At 37.0% G+C, this 22,324-nt stretch overlaps 1 protein-coding gene across 1 annotated transcript in view; it reads left to right on the top strand.

Annotated features, from left to right (window-relative positions):
• ESR1 (estrogen receptor 1) overlaps nt 1-22,324 on the top strand; it is a 156,448-nt gene that overhangs the window by 131,872 nt on the left and 2,252 nt on the right. The window contains 3 exon segments of the mRNA XM_041423733.1: nt 3,380-3,518; nt 15,194-15,327; nt 21,662-21,845. Coding sequence (XP_041279667.1) covers nt 3,380-3,518; nt 15,194-15,327; nt 21,662-21,845 — 457 coding nt within the window.

The following is a 22,324-nucleotide window of genomic DNA, read 5'->3' on the forward strand; positions in this document are numbered from 1 at the left end:
GCTTGCCAAAGCAGGGATTTTAATAACTTTTGCTTCATGCACCCACACTTGCTTTGGAGTGTCTTTGGAGAGATTTGTGTCCTATTGTCACTGATGCAGCACATATTGCTGCTTTATACTAGAAAGGAAAATCACTTAATTTGAACATTGCAGTTTTGCGTTCTACAGAGAAGTTTACCTGCCCCTTACTCATAGCTGAATACGCTAAAGATCATTCCAGATTTTCAGAAGTTCAGATTTCCATATTCTTACAAGAATTTGTGGTACATTCTTAACATTTGTTGTTGGCAGTCACTCGGAAATGCTGTTAATTTATCTGTATTTGAAAAAAAAGAGGAATTGTCTAGTCATGGCCTTTATCCTTTGAGCATCCTTCTGCTGCCAAACATATGATAGGTGTCAGATAGGATGGACTAGTGGGACTAGTGGCAATCTAGGTTACTGATATTGATTGTTATAAGGTCATGGAATTAGTAATTCTGGTATATGGAGTGAGATACAGGTTACATCCAGACTGCATCCAATTAGTTAATTTATCAACAATGAAGTGAATGTCTGTATTCTTCCTTAAAGCACAGTAATCAAAAATTTAGAATTAAAAAATACTGTCTGAATAATTTTCAGAACTTTCCAGAATTAAAAGAGTAGTGCAATTTGTGAATTATGTGCACATCTACACATAATTTCGGCAACACTAAAGTGCAACATGCTCTATGTGATGAACTGACTAATGATTTATTCATAATTTAATTTAAACTTCTGTTACATTATTCTGAATTAACTTTCTTGAACAAGAGTATGTCTTAAAAGAATTATTAGATCTTGATTAAAGTTTCAAATTAGAGCAAATTCAAGGAAGTTTAATGTGATGCTTAGGTAATAACTACTTTTGTTGTTAACAATGCCCCCTGATTTGCAGTCTGACTTGAAGCCAGTCTAGCTGCCAGCATGGGCTTCTCTCTGTTATGCCATTACCTTCTGTAATGCTATTCTCTTTTTCTTTGGATCTTTATCCATTGCAGTCCTTCAACCCCTCTAGACTATTTAGCTTCACAAACAGTAACTAAATTCCTCTGACTCCTCACCAGAGGGCATATTTTTCAATGCTCTATTAATTTTGATCTTTCTCTACCATTCAAACTTCTCATCCCACTTGCAGGATGGTTATCAGATTCAGATAACACCAAGATAATTCAGCTTTCTTATGCTCTCTCTCAGAGTTTCCCTGACTTTTTATAAAGTTCATTGTCTTCATTAGATATTTCCCAAATGCCAGCAGGACATCTCAATTATGACTTCTGTTTTTTCCATAAAAATTATCTATGGTAAAGAAGTAAACTGTATGTCCTTCCTTTAGAAATACTTCAGTTCAGTTCATACCCTTTTGCCATACTGAAATATGAAATCTAAAATATTTTCATTCAGTGAATGTGTTTCATGGTTTTACAGTATTAGTTATCTTACAGAACTCCGTTTCGTCAAAGAAAGCTATGTTTCATCCACAGCTTCTCTGGGCAGGACATTCAGTTTTACCAAATAAACTAACTAGCTAGTTTCACCAACAACAAGATAATAAATTTAAAATGTCTCCTAAAAAGCCATTAAGGCAATTTTTATGTATTGTCATTTTAAGGCAATACTTAATAGGAAACCTGGTGTTTATTATTTGTTCTCCATATAGACATTTTCTTTCTGCCAGTTTTGTGCCTGAGTGCTGTAACCAATGCTTTGTAGTTAAGAATGTTGCTCTTTTAAGTTTCAGCTCTATTGTTCAAGCTGCTTGGTGACTCAGACAAGTGTCATTTCATGAGTCTTTGAAGTCTGGAAATAATTTTTTGCACTTGTTAATAAAGGAAAAATACAGGAAAAAGCAATTATTTATTTCCTCTATTGTTACCACACCCATAAAAACAGCAGGTACTGCAACTGCCTAAATTAACTTCTAATGACTGATAGGTGGGTTTTACTTCAAATGTGTCAAAGCTGTTTCCTTCTACTGGATGATTTCTTACCAATAGATTGACTGGCTCTCTCAGATACTTTCATTAAATATATGAACAACTGTTTTATCAGATGTAACAATATTTTCTAAGTCATTGTGAACTGTATTTTGTTTATTCTCTACCTCTCTCTTATTTGAAAAGCATATTTCTTGGCACATCATTTGACTTTTAAAATATGTGGCTTTTTTCTTCCTTTTTCTCAAGATAATATTCAAGTGTATGTCAGGTATATTCCTCAAAAATTACTCAGTATATACCTTCAGAGAAGACACAACACAGAAGGAAAAACCCTGCTATTTTAGGGCCGGTAAGGTAGTTTACCATGTATTCTGTATTCTGAAGATTAGTATAAATCATTACAATTACCCAAAAAAATTATGGCAAGGTTCAATAATGTGTTTCACTTGTAACACTGAGTAAAAGATAAATAAGATCTATCTTAAGGCAACTTCTGCACGTTTGTTTTAGGAAGTTCATTGTAATTTCAAGGAATAACTTACACAAGATCTAATAAATCGTATTATGCAATCTCCAGTTATGTATATGGATTGAAAATAACATTAATGAAAAGTGAGAATTCAAAACAGGCAATAATTCAATCTCTTGCATGAAATGAACACAGAGAGGACCACTGTGATTATGGTTACATGTGTACCTTCACCATTATTCTTTCTAATTCATTTTTTGTAGTATAAGATGTTATAAGCCATCTCTTATTTTACATTTATTGTCTCTAAACAGTGTTTAAATACAAAGTACTTACTTCCTCCATGTTCTATAATCCAGTAGGAATATAAACAGGTGTTTCATTGGTGAATTCTGATTGCAGAAATATCAGCATTTGCTCCATAGTTTATTTGAAATGCTCTGCTGGTCCCTCTTCCACACGTATCACACTTCCAGCACAGTGAATTCTCCATGAGTCTGTAAAACAGCATTCCACCAAGAGAACTGGTCTGGGGTTAGCTGATTAGAGCTGTCACTTCATTTTATAGCAGACATTTTTCCATTTTGCCTTATGCCTCAGGTAGCGTGGTGCTGGAGCAAGCAGATGCCCCTTTCTGCAGCATGCACCTGGATTCCCATGCCCCTGGCAACAGGTGTGGGGATGGAGATGATGTCCAAGATCTTGTCCTGATTTTTGGGAAGAGTACAGCCAGCACAAAAACAGTAGGCTAGAAAGTTCTGACTGTTCTGACTGACACTGGGAGCCCCAGTGGACAAAACTCAGACCAAAATATGAAGAGAACAAATGTCTGTTTTATTACTCTTTTTGGTTATCCAGCTCTAAAGCACTTTTTAACCTAATTCTCTGAATAATGTTATTCCATTTACAAAACTGGAGTGTTTTTACTGTCTCCCATTTATTCTTTCAGGATTTGTGGATTTAACACTCCATGATCAGGTCCATCTACTGGAATGTGCCTGGTTAGAAATACTGATGATCGGCTTAGTCTGGCGCTCCATGGAACATCCAGGAAAGCTTTCGTTTGCACCTAACCTGTTACTGGACAGGTAAGTCTGCATGTTGCTGTGAATTGTTTAAGTTAATTTATTTCTCCTGCAATCAGATTAATTTTTAGCATGATATCATCTCAGCAGTACTACAATTTGACTGTACATCATATGTCAAGCAGGCTTATGGTAGGTGAGACTGAAAAATGAATGTTCAGGAACATGATACTGCTCATTTATTAGACAAATAACACACCTGAGGCTCATCTGCTGCTTGAAGTACTTTCTTTCAAAGGCAGCAGTAAATTTATCTTATAATCTCTACTGTTTGTTTCAGAAGTAATTTAAATTAAAAACTGAACACTATTCATTTAATTCAGATAGGTTTTTTTGTTTATTTAAAATCCTCCTCAGTTTTCTTAGTTAGAATGAATTTATCCAAGCAGCCAGACAAAATTTTGGAACAACATCCTCATAGAATCTGAAGTGCAGTTTTATTTACTTATGGAGAATATATTAAGTTTGGGTTTTTTTTTTTTTCTTGTGAAAACTGGAGACAAATATGACAAACACATACTTGCTCCCTTCACTAAGCTTTTTTTTTGACAGTCTTGCTAATATGCTAAGTGTTTCTGAGAGAAAAAAATATGCATCTGTGCTGGATGAAAATATCCTGGATTTTGGCTGGCAGTCTTCATGTTAAAAGCAGGAAGACTGATAATTTAAAATATATTTTCTACTATCTTAATGTAAGCTCAAGCTCTCATTTCCTAGTCCTGTGAAAAATTTAATGAGAAATTTTAATTAAATTTTCAGACAAAATTTCTTAGGATAGAGTAATCTTAGCTGTTGGTGGTCCTCCTAGTTGTAGACACGTAGCAGAGCTGGCAGGGGAGAGCTGCTGTGCTCGGAGGTCACTTCAGGGCAGACTTTGGCATCTTGGTCCAAACTGGAAGTGGCAGAAGAGCCAAACTGAGATGGAGTATACAGAGAGGCAGCTAAGAAGTGGGCAAGCTCCTGACCTCATCACGTAGCTGCCAGGGCAGAGGGGTGGCAACAGAATGTCAAGGGCAGTACCCTCAGCTACTGCAGCCACAGCTGTGTAATTTAATCAAAATTCTCATTAGCAGAAAAATTTCTTATGATCAACTTGCTCTGTTGACTGTGGGGTACTGAGTTTCCATGGCTGCATTCATGAAGTGTTAATCCTTTGATTCCCTGCCCTCTATTTGCACACACCCCCCAGGACTTACTTTTAGCATTTTAGTAAAATACAAATGATAATACCTAACAGGATAAAACATAATATTTCCCAGTAATAGAGAAATGTTTATTGCCTTAGGAAAAACCCTATTCCACTGGTGTAAGCACAATGATCTGTGAGCTGTGGAACTAGATAAGCATAAAACATTCTCATTTTAGGTACAGAAAATATCTTCTTGTCAAAATGCAAGTATAGTCTTTACAAAAAGCTGCAGCAGTTTAAAAATAATTTTTTATTTTTAAATCTTGGTCTTTCTCAACTTAATGTTCTCAGTAAAATGGAGTTTGTGCAGTTGATTTACACAGTTTTAAGTGAACTGGATTAAAGAAATTAAGTCAAATGGATTAGAGAAAACCATTGCATGCAACTAGAACCATGTATTACTTCAGGGCTCCTTGTTTTCTAAGTTTTAATTGAAACCATAAAAATGTAGATCTATTACATCTTCTAATTTTGAAATAATAAGAAACATGTCTCTAAGTCATCATATACTTGCCTCACTCCGTTTGGTAGGGATATTTGCAGAAAGTGAAATAATAAATTAATTTACTCTGGGAAGCACCAATATGCTAACCAGTTAAATAACTCTTAATTTACTTGTTAATTAGTGCTAACAATATTTTGATGTGTTAATTTGTTCTGGGAAAATTGGCTTTGAGAATGTTATAGAGCAAAACTGTTGTTTTTCAGGTTTGAGAGGGCAGGACAGACACCGGTTCAAAGTCTGTTTCACTCAATGAAATCACTGCATCAAGTATTCATAGAACCATGAAATGGTTTGGGTTGGAAGGGACCTTAAAGATCACTAGTTCCAACCCCCTTCCATGAGCAGGGACAACTTTTATTAGACCACATTGCTCAGAGTTCCATCCAACACTTCTATATTTAGTGAAAACTAGACATCCTCTCTGATTTGAGCACCCCTTTCATTTGAGCGTTCAGGCTTATCCTGAACAGATTCTTTCTGTCAAGGATCTTTGATATAGGTAGTCGTTTGTATACATCTGTTCCTAAAGCTTAGGTCACACCAAATTTTATTATACAACTTTTCTTGCCCTTTGGCTAGATATATACAGTCCTGTCTTGTTAACCTCTATCTGAAATGTCACAGAAATAACCTTTCAGCTTTGCTGTTTTTTGAAAAAATGTGATCTTTCTTCTCCCAACTCACTCCTCCTACATGGGTCATGTTACACATATGCTTGTCTTGTCTCTGAAGATCTTTTAGAAACTGTCTTTTCTAATTCTATGCAAGTCAGCCAGTTACATTTTAAAATAAATACTTCTTTAACTTTCCTTTTCAACAATTCGCACTTGGAAGACTTCTTGAAAAAATCTGTAAAGCAGACCTTAGCAAATAATTCTATGTTGCTTTTTAAAATTTTTCTTAGCCTGTAAGAAAATAATTACACAACAATTAAGTTGTTTAATAAATTAGTATGTGTAGACTGCTGTCTTCTGTATGGATGAATATAATCACATTATCTATTTTCCTTTCCAGTCTGCATTGTAATTAGACATTGTATTTTGTGAGGTAATGCACCCTTTCTTATTCTGTTAATGCATTACCCAAACACTTGAGTCTTGGTTCAAAATCAGGAATTTTAACAGTCTCCAGTTACATAGGACCAGTAGATTATTACTTTGTACAACTGCTGCTATTAACATGCTCAAATGACAATAATTAGAGATTAGAAAAACAGGTTTAATCAGGAAATACAATGGCACACTCACAGTGCTTGCAATTATTATACAGTACTTACTAAAATCAAATAATAAATTCAAGACTTATATTTTGTTTTTGAAAATTAGTATATTGTATAAGGCAAATTAGGAAGTTTAAAGGCTTAGGTTTCTAGTAGGACAAACCAGATGTTTCCTGTCTGGAGGGTTCCCAAGAAACTAGACTTTAAAAATGTCATTACACCAGGGTTGAAATTTGTCAGGTCTGACAGTAGACTGTTTATAATTTTGAAGAAAACGCAATGTTTCTTCAAGAATGTCATATTTTACTTTATTTTTAATGGATTTTTTGCATTCAGATATCACACTGATCCCAGGTTACTCAGAGGCTTAAAACATAATTACAAAGGCACTCATGATAGAAATAGCTGGATTGCTGAATCTCACTTGAAACATTCTCAGTTTCAGTAAAATGGCAAATGCAGTGCTGCATTTTAAAAAGGAAGCCTGGTGACCACAGTAAAGAAGCTGATGGGATGCCATCTAAAGAAGAGAATTGGCTGAAGTTGAATGAAAATTACATAGTGATAAAGAGTCACTGAGCATTTTGTAAGAGGAAGCCACAAATACACTGAAGTCCTTTAAGAAATTAAAAAGCAAGTAGATGATGTACATCTTGTCAAATTTCAAAAAAGTATGAAACAAGTTCCAAATTTTATGTAGACAAATGCAATGGAATGTATATAGGAGAATAATAATTCTGGTCTTCCTAAACAGCATTCTGAGTTGATCTTTCCATCTCACTGTTACCAGCAATTAGTTCTATAGAACCAGCAGTTCTTTGCTTGCAGTAGTCAGAGACTGCAGCTTTCCCTCCCCCTGAGAGTGTTTACAACAGGAAATAAAAATAATACAGATCATTGCCATCCCCCTGTTTAATTCTGTGCCTCATCTGTGCTTAGAAAACTATGCTTTCCTGACTTTCTTTATCTTAACAGTGATATTGAAAGAATAAGAGAGGTACCCAGAGGTGTTGCACAGACAATTAAATAGAGGCACAAGCTTTGTTATGAAGAATAACTAAATGGACTGATTTCTCTGCCTCTGATACTCATTAGAAGAATGGGAACAAAGTAAAGATCATAGGAGTTGTATAAAGTCATGAGCATGTTGAGAGGATGTGTGGTAATCCACAAGTTATTATCTCTTCCAGCCCAGCACTAGAGGTAGTCACTTGAAACCAGCACATCCAAATACCTGTGTGATTAGCCCACAGCTAAATATACCTTTGATATGAGAGAGTATGGCTATCTTCATGTTATTTTCTACTGTTATTTTCTCATCATGGTCTCTCACAGCAAAAAAAACCAACTCTCTAGGGACTTATAAAATTTCAGTTCAATGTAGTCAGTATTTTGGTGTTTCTATCAGGTTTTTGCTTCTTTTTATGGAGAAAGCTAATCTGTTTTTCAGAGTTAATTTTAATTTGGAAACTTACTTCCACTTCTAGCACTTGATGAAGATTTTTCATTCTCTAAATAGAATTTTCCTTTTACTGACTTTTGTATTGAGCAATAGCAGGAGACTGCGGATCTCTTTAAACTGAAACTAATACAAATAACTAAAAACCTTACAGCATTCACTGTGTGAGAGGGTGGTTGATCAATTTACTGCTTTCATTTGCTGCTTTTTACTCTTTTTTTGAACTTTTCTCACTATACCTGAAAAGAATCTTTTGAGTTCTTTATGTAGATATTTTGATAGACATAAAATTAGATACAATAGAAGAGCATCAAGATCAAATCTGAGTAAGTTTTCTAGTCCCTCAGCTTGTAAAATGCTCCAAGTGTCTGAGGACACCACACATGTTTGTCACTTGAGTAAATTCATGACATTTTGTGTGGAATTGTGGATGCATTAATTACCATTGATTTGTTAGAAAAAATGAAGCAAAGTGATCCCAAGTGCTTGATTCAGAATACTTCCTTAGTGACCTTCTGCTTGTATTTATTTCAAAAGGGAAAAGTTCATAGGCAACAAGTATATCCTAATTTGCCCTTCAAATGGATTTGAAAAGCTTGTACATTTTGTACATATTGTACATTTACTTTTCATCACATCTTTAATAACAATAGATTCCATCCAGAAAACCCAGCTAAAAAAATCTTCTCATCATTAGGCTACCTGCTTGATAGAACCAAATGGATTAACTTGTAGACAGTTGGGGAACCTTTTGAAATAAGTTGTTCTTTCATCTTTCACTGAATGGTTGAATTTTGAGATGCATTGAATATTGAGATGCATATACTGCAGACCCTGTAGAATGAAAAAAAACCCCATATTATTACAAGAGACAGAATGATAAAACTTAAAAGAATGAAAAATTACTGTCTCTTTTTTGTGAATCAGTTTTTACTGTCTTTTTGGGAAAAATCAAAGGCTACCCTATTCTGTAACTCAAACAACTTAAATGTAAAATAAGGACAATCTTTCCAGAATCTGAAGAAGTGCTGGGTAATGCTAAAAGTGATGAATTCTTTAAAAAAAAGATAAATAAAGAAAGCCCCCTCTCATTATGATATCCACATATTCACAGTTTTCAGCTGATGGATCCCTTGGGGATTTGTAGGCACAGAAAAGAAGTTTTCAAAGAAAATTAAATAATTCTGGTTTCAAGATAGTCCCTACACAAATTATGAGATTACTTGCTCCTCTAGTAACCCTGACCTTGGAAGCTCAGGCCCCAGTTCTAGGTCACATTGTACTGTGGTGCTGTTAATTCCAAAATCAAACTTTCTTTGCATTTCTGATATGGAGAGAATTTTGAAATGTTTTTTGGCTTTATGGTGACTCAGACTGAATATAAATTAAACTGAAAAAGGCTCTCCTGTAAATCAGAATAACTTTTCTTTGGCCAATTCTTTTAGCATTATTATTCCCAAATGAAGAGCCTTCATAATAATTTTCCAATCTAAATGTCTTAAATGTGACCAAAGAATAATTTGTTTTCTTAGAACTATCATAGCAGCATTTTTGGGATTTTTTCCTACCTGGCATAGTTGTAGATCCATTTCACATTACGTTTTACAAAGAGAAAAATCTTTTAAAGGTACATAGTAGCAAATTGTCTCTGTGTTTCAAAGCTGATTAACCACTGTTCAAATGTGCAGAGTGCTATTCTTACCCTGTTTGCCTAGCTGGATGGTCCTCTGGTCGTGTTGTCAGGAAAAACACTTGGTTGGCCACCTGGCTCTGAGGGCAAGTGTCAAGCATGTGGGAGCCTAGGTGGTCCAGTCCAGGGGGGCTGCTGAGGAGAAGGGGCTTGAGGCAGAATGGGCAGATCCTGCAGGGCAGCATCTGGTTGCATAGCTGGTATCAACCACATGGATTTAACTTTCTTATCATGAAACCTGCTGTGAGGACCAAGAATGTCTAGGAAGAGATGAGATCCATGCCATAAGGTGGGGAAAAATAATGATTTCCACAGACTGGCCAACCTGGTGGGGGTGCTTTAATCCAGGATGATGTGGACAGGAAAGACATAATAACAAAACCTATTAGTAGGAAACCTCCCTAAGCATGTGCATGCACATAAATACAGAATTTCCTCCAGGACACCATAGTGGGGGAAAATCCATAAACTTTCTAAGAATTCAGAGCACAACTGGGTGCCCTCTGAGCCAGCAGACTGCCCTCCCCAGCTGCCTTAGGAAAAGCTTTAGCAGCATCTAGAGGCAGGTGGTGCTCTCTCGCTGCTCAGACACGCTGTGGCAAATCTGGAGTGCTGTGTCCAGTTCTGAGCTACCCTACACAAGACAGACGTACATACTGGACTGGAACAGCTCTCATACAAGGAGGATCTGAGAAGACTCAGGTCTGATAAATATCTGATGGAGAGGGGAAGTAAAGAAGGCAGTGGAAGATTCTTCTCAGTGACAGGACAAGAGAGTTTGGAGTCTCAGTCCTTGCAGCTACTGAAAACCCAACAATATACAGGCCTGAGCAGAGACACTGAACTCGATTATTTCCAGACAATTCATGCAATATCAGCAGCTCTGGTAACCTGTGACTAACTCTAAGTGAAAATAACTTCAAAATAGATTTTTTTTTCTTATTTTAATTGATAAATGTGCTACTTCAAATTTATTGCAAATATTTTTCAATTATGGCTTTTAAATCTTGGACTAATTTTATAAATTTTGAATATGTTTTAGCCAGCAATTGACTCAAATGTTTGTTCTTAAACTTATATTGAATAAGAAACAATGGGCTCTGGAAGAGCAGGCTGTAATACCAGCCATTGACTGTAGTCTATGAAGTTCCCCAGGGTGTGTTAATTGAAAGCCAGTATTTAGGGAGAAATGGCATGAGCAAAAGATGTTAAGGCTCTGAAGGCTTATGAACAAGTCAATTAAAAAAGCCCCTAACCCCCAAACCAAAAATCACATGGAAAACAACAAAACAGAACTGTAGAACAAGCCCTGCAGATAATTAATTTGTCCCTTTCTGTAGCTCACACCTTCATGACCACCAACCACTTATTGGCTGATTTGTGTGAAGGTGCAAGCTAGATTGCTGCAATCAAAACAACATTTTTTTCCAAAGAAAAATGATATCTAACCTCCTGGATAATGACAGAACAATAAGCATTTCTCTTTATCAGCAGGATCCCTATCTGACACTGTGATTTACTTTACACTTGGTAGTTTCTGCTTTTTTCTTTGACTCCTTTTCAGATTGCTGTTTTGTTCTAGAGCTTTGGGGTTAATTTTTTTCAGATTTTAATTTTTTTCCTGCTTACCTTTCCCCTAACCTTTTCAACAATCCCTAGTATTACTGATTAAATTCAGGATGGTCTGAAGTAAAATTTCTCTGCTGATAACAATTTTCTCATCTTTTAATGACTGATAAAGCACACCATTGAGTAAATGTGGAATCCTCTGTTAGTTAAGTATCCCTATAATACCTGTCTGGCAGGATTTAAGGCATCCAAGTAGATGTTCTTGATTTGGTCTTAAATCCTTGCAGATGGAGCTTTCCTGATGCCCCACTTCCTTAAGCTGTTTTAGTGCATTACTTCACATAGAAGTAGAAAGTTTCTAGCAATGCCTATTAATGGAACTAGTTTATATAGAATACCTTAATGTATATAAAGATCATCTCTTATTTGGAAGTCTGTGCAGACTTACTGTTCTCCTCTTGTGTCAGAGAACAGGCATTTGAGTTAAGGCTGTGAATGCCCTGCTTTCTAACTGGGGATGTGAATGTTATCCTTGCAGCTTTTCTCTCCCCTATTCCTAACCTACCTTTCGGTTTAGGAACACATCCAAGTCTTGTTTAGAGGCTTCATCACCAAGTTACTAAGTCCACTTTTGGAGCTGATATTCCCTATCCTAGCCTTGTGTATCCCATCTGTTCCTAGCAGTCCCTTTTCATCAAATGAAGTACCATGGGAAAAGAAGACAGAAAGATAACAAACACAGTCAGACTTTGTTTTGGTCGTGCATTTGTCTTTAACATTTCCCTTTGAATGAAAAGTTTGATGAGAACATCCATTAAGTGCTCGAGTCCCTCTTCCCTTCACCCAAGGACCCTTCAGTATTAATTTTTACTTGATCCTGTGCTTCTGTTAAAGGCATTCCTGCTGTCTAGGTTTTTACCAAGACTTAAATAAAATCTAGATTCTTATTTCTACATACAATGGAATAGCCCTGGTTACTGATACCACTATCAGTGACAGCATAGCCATTAGAAGGAGGGAAGCCGTTATCCTTCTTTTATAGTGCACTCATTATCTGGAATACCATAACCAGTTATTGCAGGAAATATATTAATAAACTTCAGTAAACATAGTGGAGAGCCACCAAGGCCAGAAGTGGCTGGAAGAAGTGGATTTGTTCTGCCTGGAGAAGAAAGGGCTTTTAAGTCTGCATGACCTACACTCTACAAGGAGGTTATCAAGGCTCTTTATTAAAATGCCTGATGAGAGATTGAGAAATGGGAGTAACAAACTGAAGCAGAGGAGGTTTTGGCTGGATATAGGGAAGGAAAAAAAGCATGATGATGAAAATAATTAAGCTGAGAGAGGTTGTGCAGTCTCCATCCTTGGAGATTTTCAAGACCAGCATTGCATAAAGGCTTGAGTAAGCTGACCCCACTTTGAGTGGGAGGCTGGACTAAAGTCATTCTGAATTGCCCTCTGGCCTGGATGGTGCTGTGATTTTATAGATCTGCTAAAGTTAATACAGAAAGTACTTTTATGCAGTCACTTAAGACCTTTAATTAAAATGATTTAACTTTCCTAAACATTTCCCAATAGCCAAATTTAAAGGATTCTTCTGAGAATACACTGTGATGCTGTGCAGTAAACAAGCTTTTGTTGTCTTCTCTTCAGTAAGATAAGAGTACACAAAGACAACAGCAAGATGTTAGGATAAAGATAATTGTTAAATCTATTGCTAATTTCTCCTTCAGGAAAGATCTCTAGGCTTTCCCAGATAGGCCTCCCTATCAACTGAACACATAACTGTGAAGAGGTGATGGTATTATCACCTTATGTTAGAAAGTTAGGAGGCAATTCAGGAGAACTGGAGATTCCAGTTTCAGATAGTTTCTTGTTGGTTGACAAAGAAAATAATTGTGGTAGCCTAAATAATAATAAAAATAACAGAACACTGTATAGAAAAGATACTTAGTTCCTGCAGTTCCCATTGATGTCAGTAGAGCTGGATCTGTTTCCTACCTCTGAAAATAAAGAAGAAATTTCTAAGTCATTCCTTGCACACATGAGTACCTAAAGCTGGGTATGTAACCTCACCTAAAGTACATTACCCACAGAAATACCCTTTTTTTTTTTAACCCCTTGTCGGGTAGCCTGGTGTTTCATACACACAGCAGATAGCAAAGCAAAAGAGATTAGAAACTATTTAGAATTTCTTAAATTTACATAATTTTTATGAATCCTCTATCATATGAGTTCAGTTGATGGGAAAGAGGCACACATGTTAGTTTAAGCACATGGAATATGTTTTGCTGGATTAGGGGTTTTTGTCCAGAGGTTGTGCTTGTCAGCAAGAGAATCATGATTGGAATATTGATTTTGTAAACTACAGTCTTTTGAACTATTTTTATAGGATGTTGGGAATAATTCTTACTTGCTATCAAAATGTCTGTCTCAGGAGGCACCATAAGGCATGTTGAATAGTCTGATTTACAAATAACTTCCTGTTTCTTTTTTTTCCTCTCATGGTAGACATGCAAATTTTGCAATTTGTTCAGACTGTTTAATATTTTGAAATGCTTTGAATGCTGGCTGCAGTAGGTTTGTGGATTCTAGGAACGAAACAAATATCTCAGTCAGACATGAAGATGGTTTTTTTTAACACTGGTCATTTTCTTCATCCACAGAAGCTTTTCCTTTCTGCAAAATCCTGAAATACTAAATTCTTAAACAAACATTTTTTGGGGCATTATTTAAGTTTATGCAAAGCTATTAAAGGATTCTAGTCCTCTGTGCTAAACTCTATAGAGAGGAAATGAATCTTTCTATAGTTCTGGGCAAATATATTGTATCAGAAGTACTGAAACTTGTCCTGATGCCTTGGAGAGTGCAAAGAGGTTTCTCAGTCTGCAATCAGAAGGGAAGATGTGTGCTTTGTCTGAGGGTCTGGTGTGGGTTCAGACATCAGCTACAGGTTCTCAACAGCACATCTGCATTAAGACTTGAGGCAGGTGTCTCTGTGCTGGTAGGTTTCTTGTGACAAAGAAATTAGGACATGCTCAAAATTTCTTTTGCATTTTCCTGTAGCAATGATCTTCCTAATTTTGTTGATGAAAGCCATATCTAAAAAGTATTATGTTTCTAAACAGCAGATTGGATCACTCATTAAGACTTATTTATTACAATTTCACTCAGGAAGGCCTAATAGAAGGAAAAGTAGGTAGTTCTTGTAAAAGGTAGCAATGGAAATGACCAAAAGATCTGCAGACTAAATTTTCACAAAAAATAATTACAATCTGCATTAATTCTTCAGCTGCAGGTGGAGTGGGCAAGATGAAAATTAGTGAGTGGGAATGTCTTGTACTGTGAGCAGAAGGAGATGGTTAATTGCCATTACTAATGAACACTTTGAGATGTTCCAAACTTCAGCTTTGTTTAATGCTGCAATGTAGAAAGTTACTTGATATGTGGACTGAATTGAAAGTTTTAATCAGTTGTACAGATATGATTTTGGCCTCCTAGGTCCTTCTTGAGCTCATGAATGAGCTTGTTCTTTATGGAGGGATTATGTTGACATTGAACATCAAAAGAAGTGTGTTGGAACATTAAAGGTTGCTCGGGCAGCTAGAAACAAGTGCAAATGTTTAGGGAGGGAAAAATGTAAAGATTTGGGACCATTCCCGTTAAAGAGAAAAAAAAGAAAAGAAAGAGGAAGCAAAGTAACAAAAGCAGAACACATACACACAAATCAAAATGTAGTTTTGAACAAACCTTTTCCTCAATATAAGAATTTGGTAGAGTCAATTTAAAAATGTTCCACCACAGTAATGTGATGAGTTCCTGAAACTGATTTATTTTGGAAATATGGTACTTTATTTATTTTACTTGGAACACTGAGAACAGTGCTTTTGTAATCACACGTATATCAAATGTGCACACAGTAGGAGGTCACACACTTGCTCATGAGCTGATGAAAACAAATTGGAGAGTATTGGTTCAAGGGGATGAAAAACTTGTGGTACCACCAGCTTCAAACTGAATGTCTCCCCATTGATGGTATTCACACAGGAATCAAGGGAAATGTGTAGAGGGCATGGTGGAAATCTTTGACATGCTGCTGGCTACTGCTGCTCGGTTTCGCATGATGAACATTCAAGGGGAGGAATTCGTGTGCCTTAAGTCCATCATCCTGCTCAATTCTGGTAAGTCATGTGCTTTGTTGTCAATTGTATCAGTTTCTGCATGTGGTTGGACACTGCTTGCTGTCCTTAATGGAGTTTTCTTTTTGAGACAGCAACAATGGAAATGGGTTTTCAACACAGATGCAGGCAGGACCACCAGGCAGGGGTGGGAGCAGTCAAACTGGCCCAGTGATGTAGATGGAACTCAGGATATGGATGCAGTGAGCAGATGACACGCTGTGCGCTGCTGATGTGGAGAGTGGCCAGAGAGGTGCTTTGAACCAGATGTTGGCAGGTCTTAAAACTCTGCTTACAAGACACTGAAGTAGCTGGAACAGCACATAGGGCACCCGGAGGCAATGCTTAACTGCAGTGCTTAGGTGATTGCAAAATAAAAGGAAATAAGGGCAAATATGTGATTGAGTTTATCACAGTTTAGTTAATATTAAATTATAGGCTTCTAAAACTGATGTGATCACTTTCCACTTACTCTTAGTTTTGGCTGTAAATCTCATCCTGAAGTGCAGTTCAAAAATAGATCACTAGATGAAAAGTGCGAGCACAGATACATGTATAAATATGTAAGGTTAGATGATTTGAATTTTACATTAGATGATTGAAACAAGTAAATTTAACCTGAAGGCTATGACAGAAACTTCTGTTGCACACCAGAGGACTCTTTTCTGTTCGAAATGAGAAAAAAAACCTTCAGACAATTTGTCTATGCAGAAATGAGACCCGTGGTATTCTCATGGAAATGATAGACATCTAAAATAATAATGTAGGCACCGAAGTAAAAAATTTTAGACACAATTCTCTGCTAAGCTGTTACCTGGTAGCTAAAGATGCCAGAGTTTCCCAGTGCTGAGGATTTACCCACTTGTAAAGTTTTTCCTGTTGCATTTGAACTTGTGGATGGTACCACCCTCTACAGAAAACAGATGTGGAGGGCTCTGTTTCCGTTTTATCCAATTGTCTAAGAGATCACTTGCCCAAATTGCAGGAAAAAGAAATTTAGGATATTGACATAAAACGCTAACTGTAAACACAGCAAATGTTGCTTTATTGATCAGGCCCTTTTCTTTATGGAAGCTTGGATGTTGTCTCCTCAAAGTTCAAGCAAAATTATGTATTTATATAATCTAATGTGAAATGCTTTATGTATGTTCTATGAGATACAAATGTGGTTCAGGTTTTGTTGTGGTTGTAATCAATTGCCAAAAAGTAACATTTGAGGAAAGCAAGAGGCATATTAGGAATGAACCTTAATTGCCAGGATGTGACAATTGTAATTACTGTTTGACATTTTATTTTTCTTTTATTGCCCTGATAATTATAAAAGAATATTTCCTAGAGTTAAATGTTCTTTCTGGAAAGTAATGCTCCTCCAGAATTTTAGCTTATATGTTCAAAGGTAATTACCTTCTTAAATAAATTTAGAATATGTAATTGATTTATAAAAATTTTGAATTTCAATTAGAAAAAATAGAACTGGAAGTTTGATTAAAAGAAATTACATGTTCATGTCTTGAACATGAAGAATTTAAGTACTGCTCTAGAGAAATTTTGTGCCTATGTCGTATTTAGTATTGATTCATAAACCAAAATATTTTATTCAGACAAAACCTTGCCAGGCATCACCAGCTATCCTTCATAAGCACATCTCACTGTGTTAATGTGATTTTTTCATTACAAGATTCCCCTAAGGAAAAACTGTAAAAAAAAAAATTAAAAAATTTAAAGAAAAAAAATATATATAGCAAGTGAAATCAGTGATAAGCAGAGGCAGATTTCCTTCTGCACATAAGAGAGATGGGACCACTGTAAACTCAATATATTTACGGCAACAGAATGTATGTCTGTATTGAATGTCATTATCTTTATGCATAAAGGTACATTTCAGTATTTGTATTCCTACAACAAACTAATTTTATAACTAGACAGTGGGAATGTGGATACAAGTTTCTGACTATCAGACTCTCAAGATGCTCAAATTAAGAGGCATTAGACTGCAATACAGGAATAAGTAGCATAATTTGGGGTATGTGTAAGAGTTGTGTGAGTGTTTGCATAGATCCTCTAAAATGTCTTTTGGAGATGCTTTACTTCACAGAAGATAGCCAACCTTTCATAAAGTGCTCTGAAACACTATGTGCTCTGAAGCACGTGGCTGAGTGAGCTGCGTTGGTTCATCCAGGGAAAGAGGAGGTAAAGGAGAGTTTTACTGCAGCCCTCAGACAGCTGATGAACAGCTGGTTATAGAGATGATGAACAGGTTATGGAGAAGCCAGGGCCAGACCCTTCTCAGAGGTGCCAAAGGAAAGGACAATCTGCAATGGAGACAAACCACAGCAGGGGAGATCCTGACCAGATAAACAGAACAAAACTCTACCCAGTGAGAGGTTTAGCACTGGAGCAGGTTGGCCAGAAAGATGGTAGGATCTCAATCCTTTCAAGTACTCAGAACTCAGCTGGACAAAGCTCTGGGTAGCTTGTTCTGACTCTGAAGCTACCACTATTTGAGGAAGAGGATGAACTAGATGACCTCCAAACCTACCCTAACCTGATTTCTTTCTGTGAGTGCATATGTAAATATTCACAAATCTGCCACTAAAGAAACAGCAGATAAACACACAGTGAATTTTTGGCTTATTATGCTGTCTGCATTACATATGCATGTGATTAAACCAGCAGATCTCAAAATTATTTAAACAAGTGGATTAATTAAACAAATAGGACTGATTATGCTACATCTCGTGTTTAAAAGCAGCCTGAATTTGCATTCTAAATCTTTGCATGAATTTAATTCAGTGAGTGTACACAAACATTTCTTTATTAAATCCTTGGACATCTGAAAGTCTCTTCACATGAAGTAGTGTTGTTTATGGCCTTTGTTGGACATTTCTGGTTTTGCAACATCTTGCAAGGCTGTTTAATATCTTTACACTTCTTTTCCATGTGGTTTTGGACAAAACACAATTTTTTTTTTTTTTTTTTTAGATTTGCTCAGTGCATGTAGAAAGGATGGAAGGTTTTGTTTATAAACCAATGTAGATGCTTATGCTACTTCCACAGTTTTCCTGAGATATTAAGGTGACATCATGTCTATAACAACAAGGACATAATTGTGTCCATCTAAATAACAAACCTAAAGGTCTGCCTCTAAAGCTGCAGCAATAAACCTTTTGACTAAAAAGCAAAGTACTGTTTTTGAAAACCACATGCAGCTGTTACTTAACATTGGAAAATAGGTACTGGAATCATGAAAGAGCAACATGATGCCAGATGTTTTACTTTTGAGTGTATCGGAGGAGTGCGGCTATGTGGCAAAGCAACAGGGTTTCATTTTGGACGTGAAGATGTAGACATGAACATCTGCCTCAGCAGCTGATTTACCTAATTAGTTAGTTTGTTAGTCCACAGAGAAGGAAAGATTTGGCTGATTTGATGAATACAGGAGACCTCCTGATACATTGTTCCACGTGACTGCTTGTTATTCTTTTCTCCTGATGTTTTTCAGTTCCTGATAAATTGTGCTTATTTGTTTCTTTATTTCGGGGGCTGGATGATTCCAGGAGTGCATGGTACAGAGATGAATTTCCTCATACTTTAGCCTGTCTTGCTAAAGCTTAAGAGCAATTGGGTGTAATGGAAGAAGAGCCTTGGGTGTTCTGTGAGCCTGAACTCTAAATGTAAAAAAATACTTTAAACTGGGGTTTATTGTGATTTTGATGACAATTGTCTTCTACAGTAACATGCAACAAATATATAATTATATGTGGTGAGAGATATAAAGTTCTATCAATGTATGCCAAGGGCTGGCATGGCACCACTGCAGCCCCCAAGGGATCCTGTTCTGGTATGTGTTATGGGCATGGACCAACAGACCTTGCTGGCTTGTGGGATGGTGCTTTCTCTGTTCTTGCACCTATTAGGTTTTACAACACTGACCTACAGAAAGAGCTGGAAATCAACCTGGTAGCTATTGAATTTAGGCTTGGAAAGGCCTTGGAAACTGTTAAAATTCACTTTGCTAAGGCAATTTTCTGCACCCTCATTTGAAAGCTCTGCTTGGATGTGTATGAATGTGTGATAGCCATTTTTTTTTGGGCAATCACTGGTCAATGCCCTGGAGCAGGAGCAATCACTGCGAGGGTGTAGAAAGGAAAACTAAACATAATTTTCCTTGGCAGTTATTGACTGGCAGTTGCCTGAATTCTCTGCAGTTATTGGGGAGTGCTTTTTTGATTTACAGTTTTTAATAGACTAGACCTAGGTGAGAAAAAATTCCTCTTAAAAGATTCTATTATTTTACTAGCTTCAGTAATATGAAGTTATGGGGTATTGCTGCAAGAGCACAATAGGTTCCTGTGGCTGAAGTAAACTCCTCTGGAGGCACTGTGCATTTATGAGATTAATATTTCCTTCTAGTGGATTGTGCTCTGCCAGTGATATTTAAGAATCTTGCCCCTACAGGTACATGTTAAGCTATCAAGCCTCGTATTGTCAATAGGAATATTTGAGGGTGGTTCAGAGTCAGCTGAGAAAGGTTCAGCTGAGAAAAGCCCAAGGACCAGTTCCTGTTTGTGAATTTCAGTAAAAATAATAATAGTTATGAAAAGCTTTGTGAGAAAAGAGGCCACTGTACTATCTATCTATATCAAATTTGAAGCAATACCCATTACCAAAATTAAGAACTCTGACTGATAATTTTCAGAAGTTGTGCTATTTTTGTGGTCTTTTAAAACAGTTTCTTGCTTACTCTTTTCCAGAGACACATTCACAAACACATTTACATTTCTTTTTAGCACAGAAGAAAAAAAAGTCATAAAAAACCATTTGTAGGTTACAGTAGTTCTAGGTGTCACATCCTTAAAGTACCCAGAAGGTGTGAGGAGATGAGGTAGGCCAAGATGTTAAAAATTCTCAACTACCTGACTGCTCAGATGCATAGTAAAATATCTTCACATCCAGTGGTAGCAAGGCTGAAAACAATACAAACAAGCTATACCATATATATCTGACAAGCTATAGCATATATGTCTGTCTGTACGTGCATGCTAGTGTCTGTATGTCTTTTATTCTTAACAGCACTAACTGAATTCCATATTCTGCTATATATGATGCTTTAAAGAAAAGCAAAGCAAAAAATTATTCCAGAAACCATTTTTTTTTTCCTCAAGGACAAAATCCAGGTCTCTTCTTGGCTCTGTAAGCTGACGCAGAAGGGCCAAAGCACAGGATTTGTCAAGACTGTTATAGACACAGGACAATGAACACTCTATGGTGCAGCCAGTTTGATTGTATTCCTGTATGTACATCTTAAACCTCTGGTGCCTCAGGACTGGATTATGGCAATATGACCTGTTTAGAGTTATTGGTTCAGTCCAAAAGATTTAAAAACTGATGCTGAATGCAACAGCTCTCTTTTGGCAGCACAGTGTTGTTGTGGCCTGATTCACATTGGCTGTGTGTTGTTGTCCAGAAAAAAAATCAAGATAAAACAGCCCAAAATAGTTTAGACTTTCCCATTTTGAAAGCTGATGTGTTTCATGCTCCCAAGATTTACTAGCAGCAAAAGCTCTCATGCCTGGATTAGAGGCTCTTGTAGGTGATGTAGAGGGGCTGTTGGAGAGGGAGTTTTAAGTTGTTTTGTCTTCTGGAAAAATTTTTATCTGGTCCAAACCTTCAGGCTGCTCACTTTCAGCAGTAAGCTATTCAAGACAGCTAAATTTTCACAAGCTGATTTGGACACAGTTTTTAAAGGAGAGTCAGCTTTGCAGGTGAAGGAGCACACCTTTCAAGGCTTTTGCTTGGTTGGGAGGATTTAATTGAGGCAAACATCCATAAACAAACCCTGGTTTTGTTTACATGCTTTGTGGTAACATTATTCAGTTCTAGATTGACTAGAAAAATCACTAAAAATCAAATATTGAACAGCAGGGGAAATGGCAAAAGCTGCTGAAATCTTGGGTTGGTTGGTAAGTATTGCAGAGCTCTCAAGGGGAACAGCATCTCCTCAAGGTTTCAGAGCCAAGTGACCAGGAGAAGAGCACAGCCCCCAGGTAGGGCTAGCTGCAGGTGTTATCCAGCACCTGGTACAGACCTTGGTGGGACCCAGGTAGGAAAGTGGCATTGTCTTCCTCCTCCTTCTTTTCCCACAGTGCCCAAATCCATGCTCCAGGGTCATTCAGAGCAGCGACATGGCTACCAAGCAAGAGAGCTGGCACACAGTCAGATGCTGTGGCTTAGCACAGCTTAAGAGGCAGCACAGGGCATACCTCGGGTGACTGTGAGTCCACCAAAGTAATTTTTGTCTGTGGTTTGTTTCTTTTCTTTCTCCCTCCTACTCTAGGTGTGTACACTTTTCTTTCCAGCACCTTGAAATCTCTGGAAGAAAAAGATTATATTCACCGTGTCCTGGACAAAATCACAGATACTCTGATACACTTAATGGCTAAGTCAGGTCTTTCTCTGCAGCAGCAACACAGACGACTGGCTCAGCTCCTCCTCATCCTCTCTCACATCAGACACATGAGGTGAGGGCAAGCACACAGTCAGCACTTCTGTACTGGACACAGGCAAGACAGGTGTCACAAATGCACATGCACATTTTTCCTTTATGGGTGGGAGTGCAAACTGTGTGAAGGGCTGTTATGAAAAAAACCAAAAAAACATAAAAAACCAAACAAAAAACAACAACAAAAAATTCCATATGAAAATATTTACCCCATTTGTCCCTTCTAGTTGTCTTTGCCTTTTGTTTGATCATGCTGATAGTTTGATAGAAAGCAGTATCTGCTTTTAATCTTGTATGTGCCATAGAATCACAGAATGGCCTGGTTTGGAAGGGAACTTAAAGATAATCTAGTTCCAACCCTCCAGATATGGGCAGGGATGCCTTCCACTTAGACCAAGTTACTCAGAACCCCGTCCAAGCTGTCCTTGAACACTTCCAGGGATGGGAGACCCACAATTTTTCTGGACAACCTGTTCTAGTGCCTCACAACTCTGAGTA

The sequence above is a fragment of the Onychostruthus taczanowskii genome, unplaced genomic scaffold (assembly GCF_017590055.1).
Source record: "Onychostruthus taczanowskii isolate IOZ18803 unplaced genomic scaffold, ASM1759005v1 scaffold8, whole genome shotgun sequence".
NCBI classification, from domain to species: Eukaryota; Metazoa; Chordata; class Aves; order Passeriformes; family Passeridae; genus Onychostruthus; species Onychostruthus taczanowskii.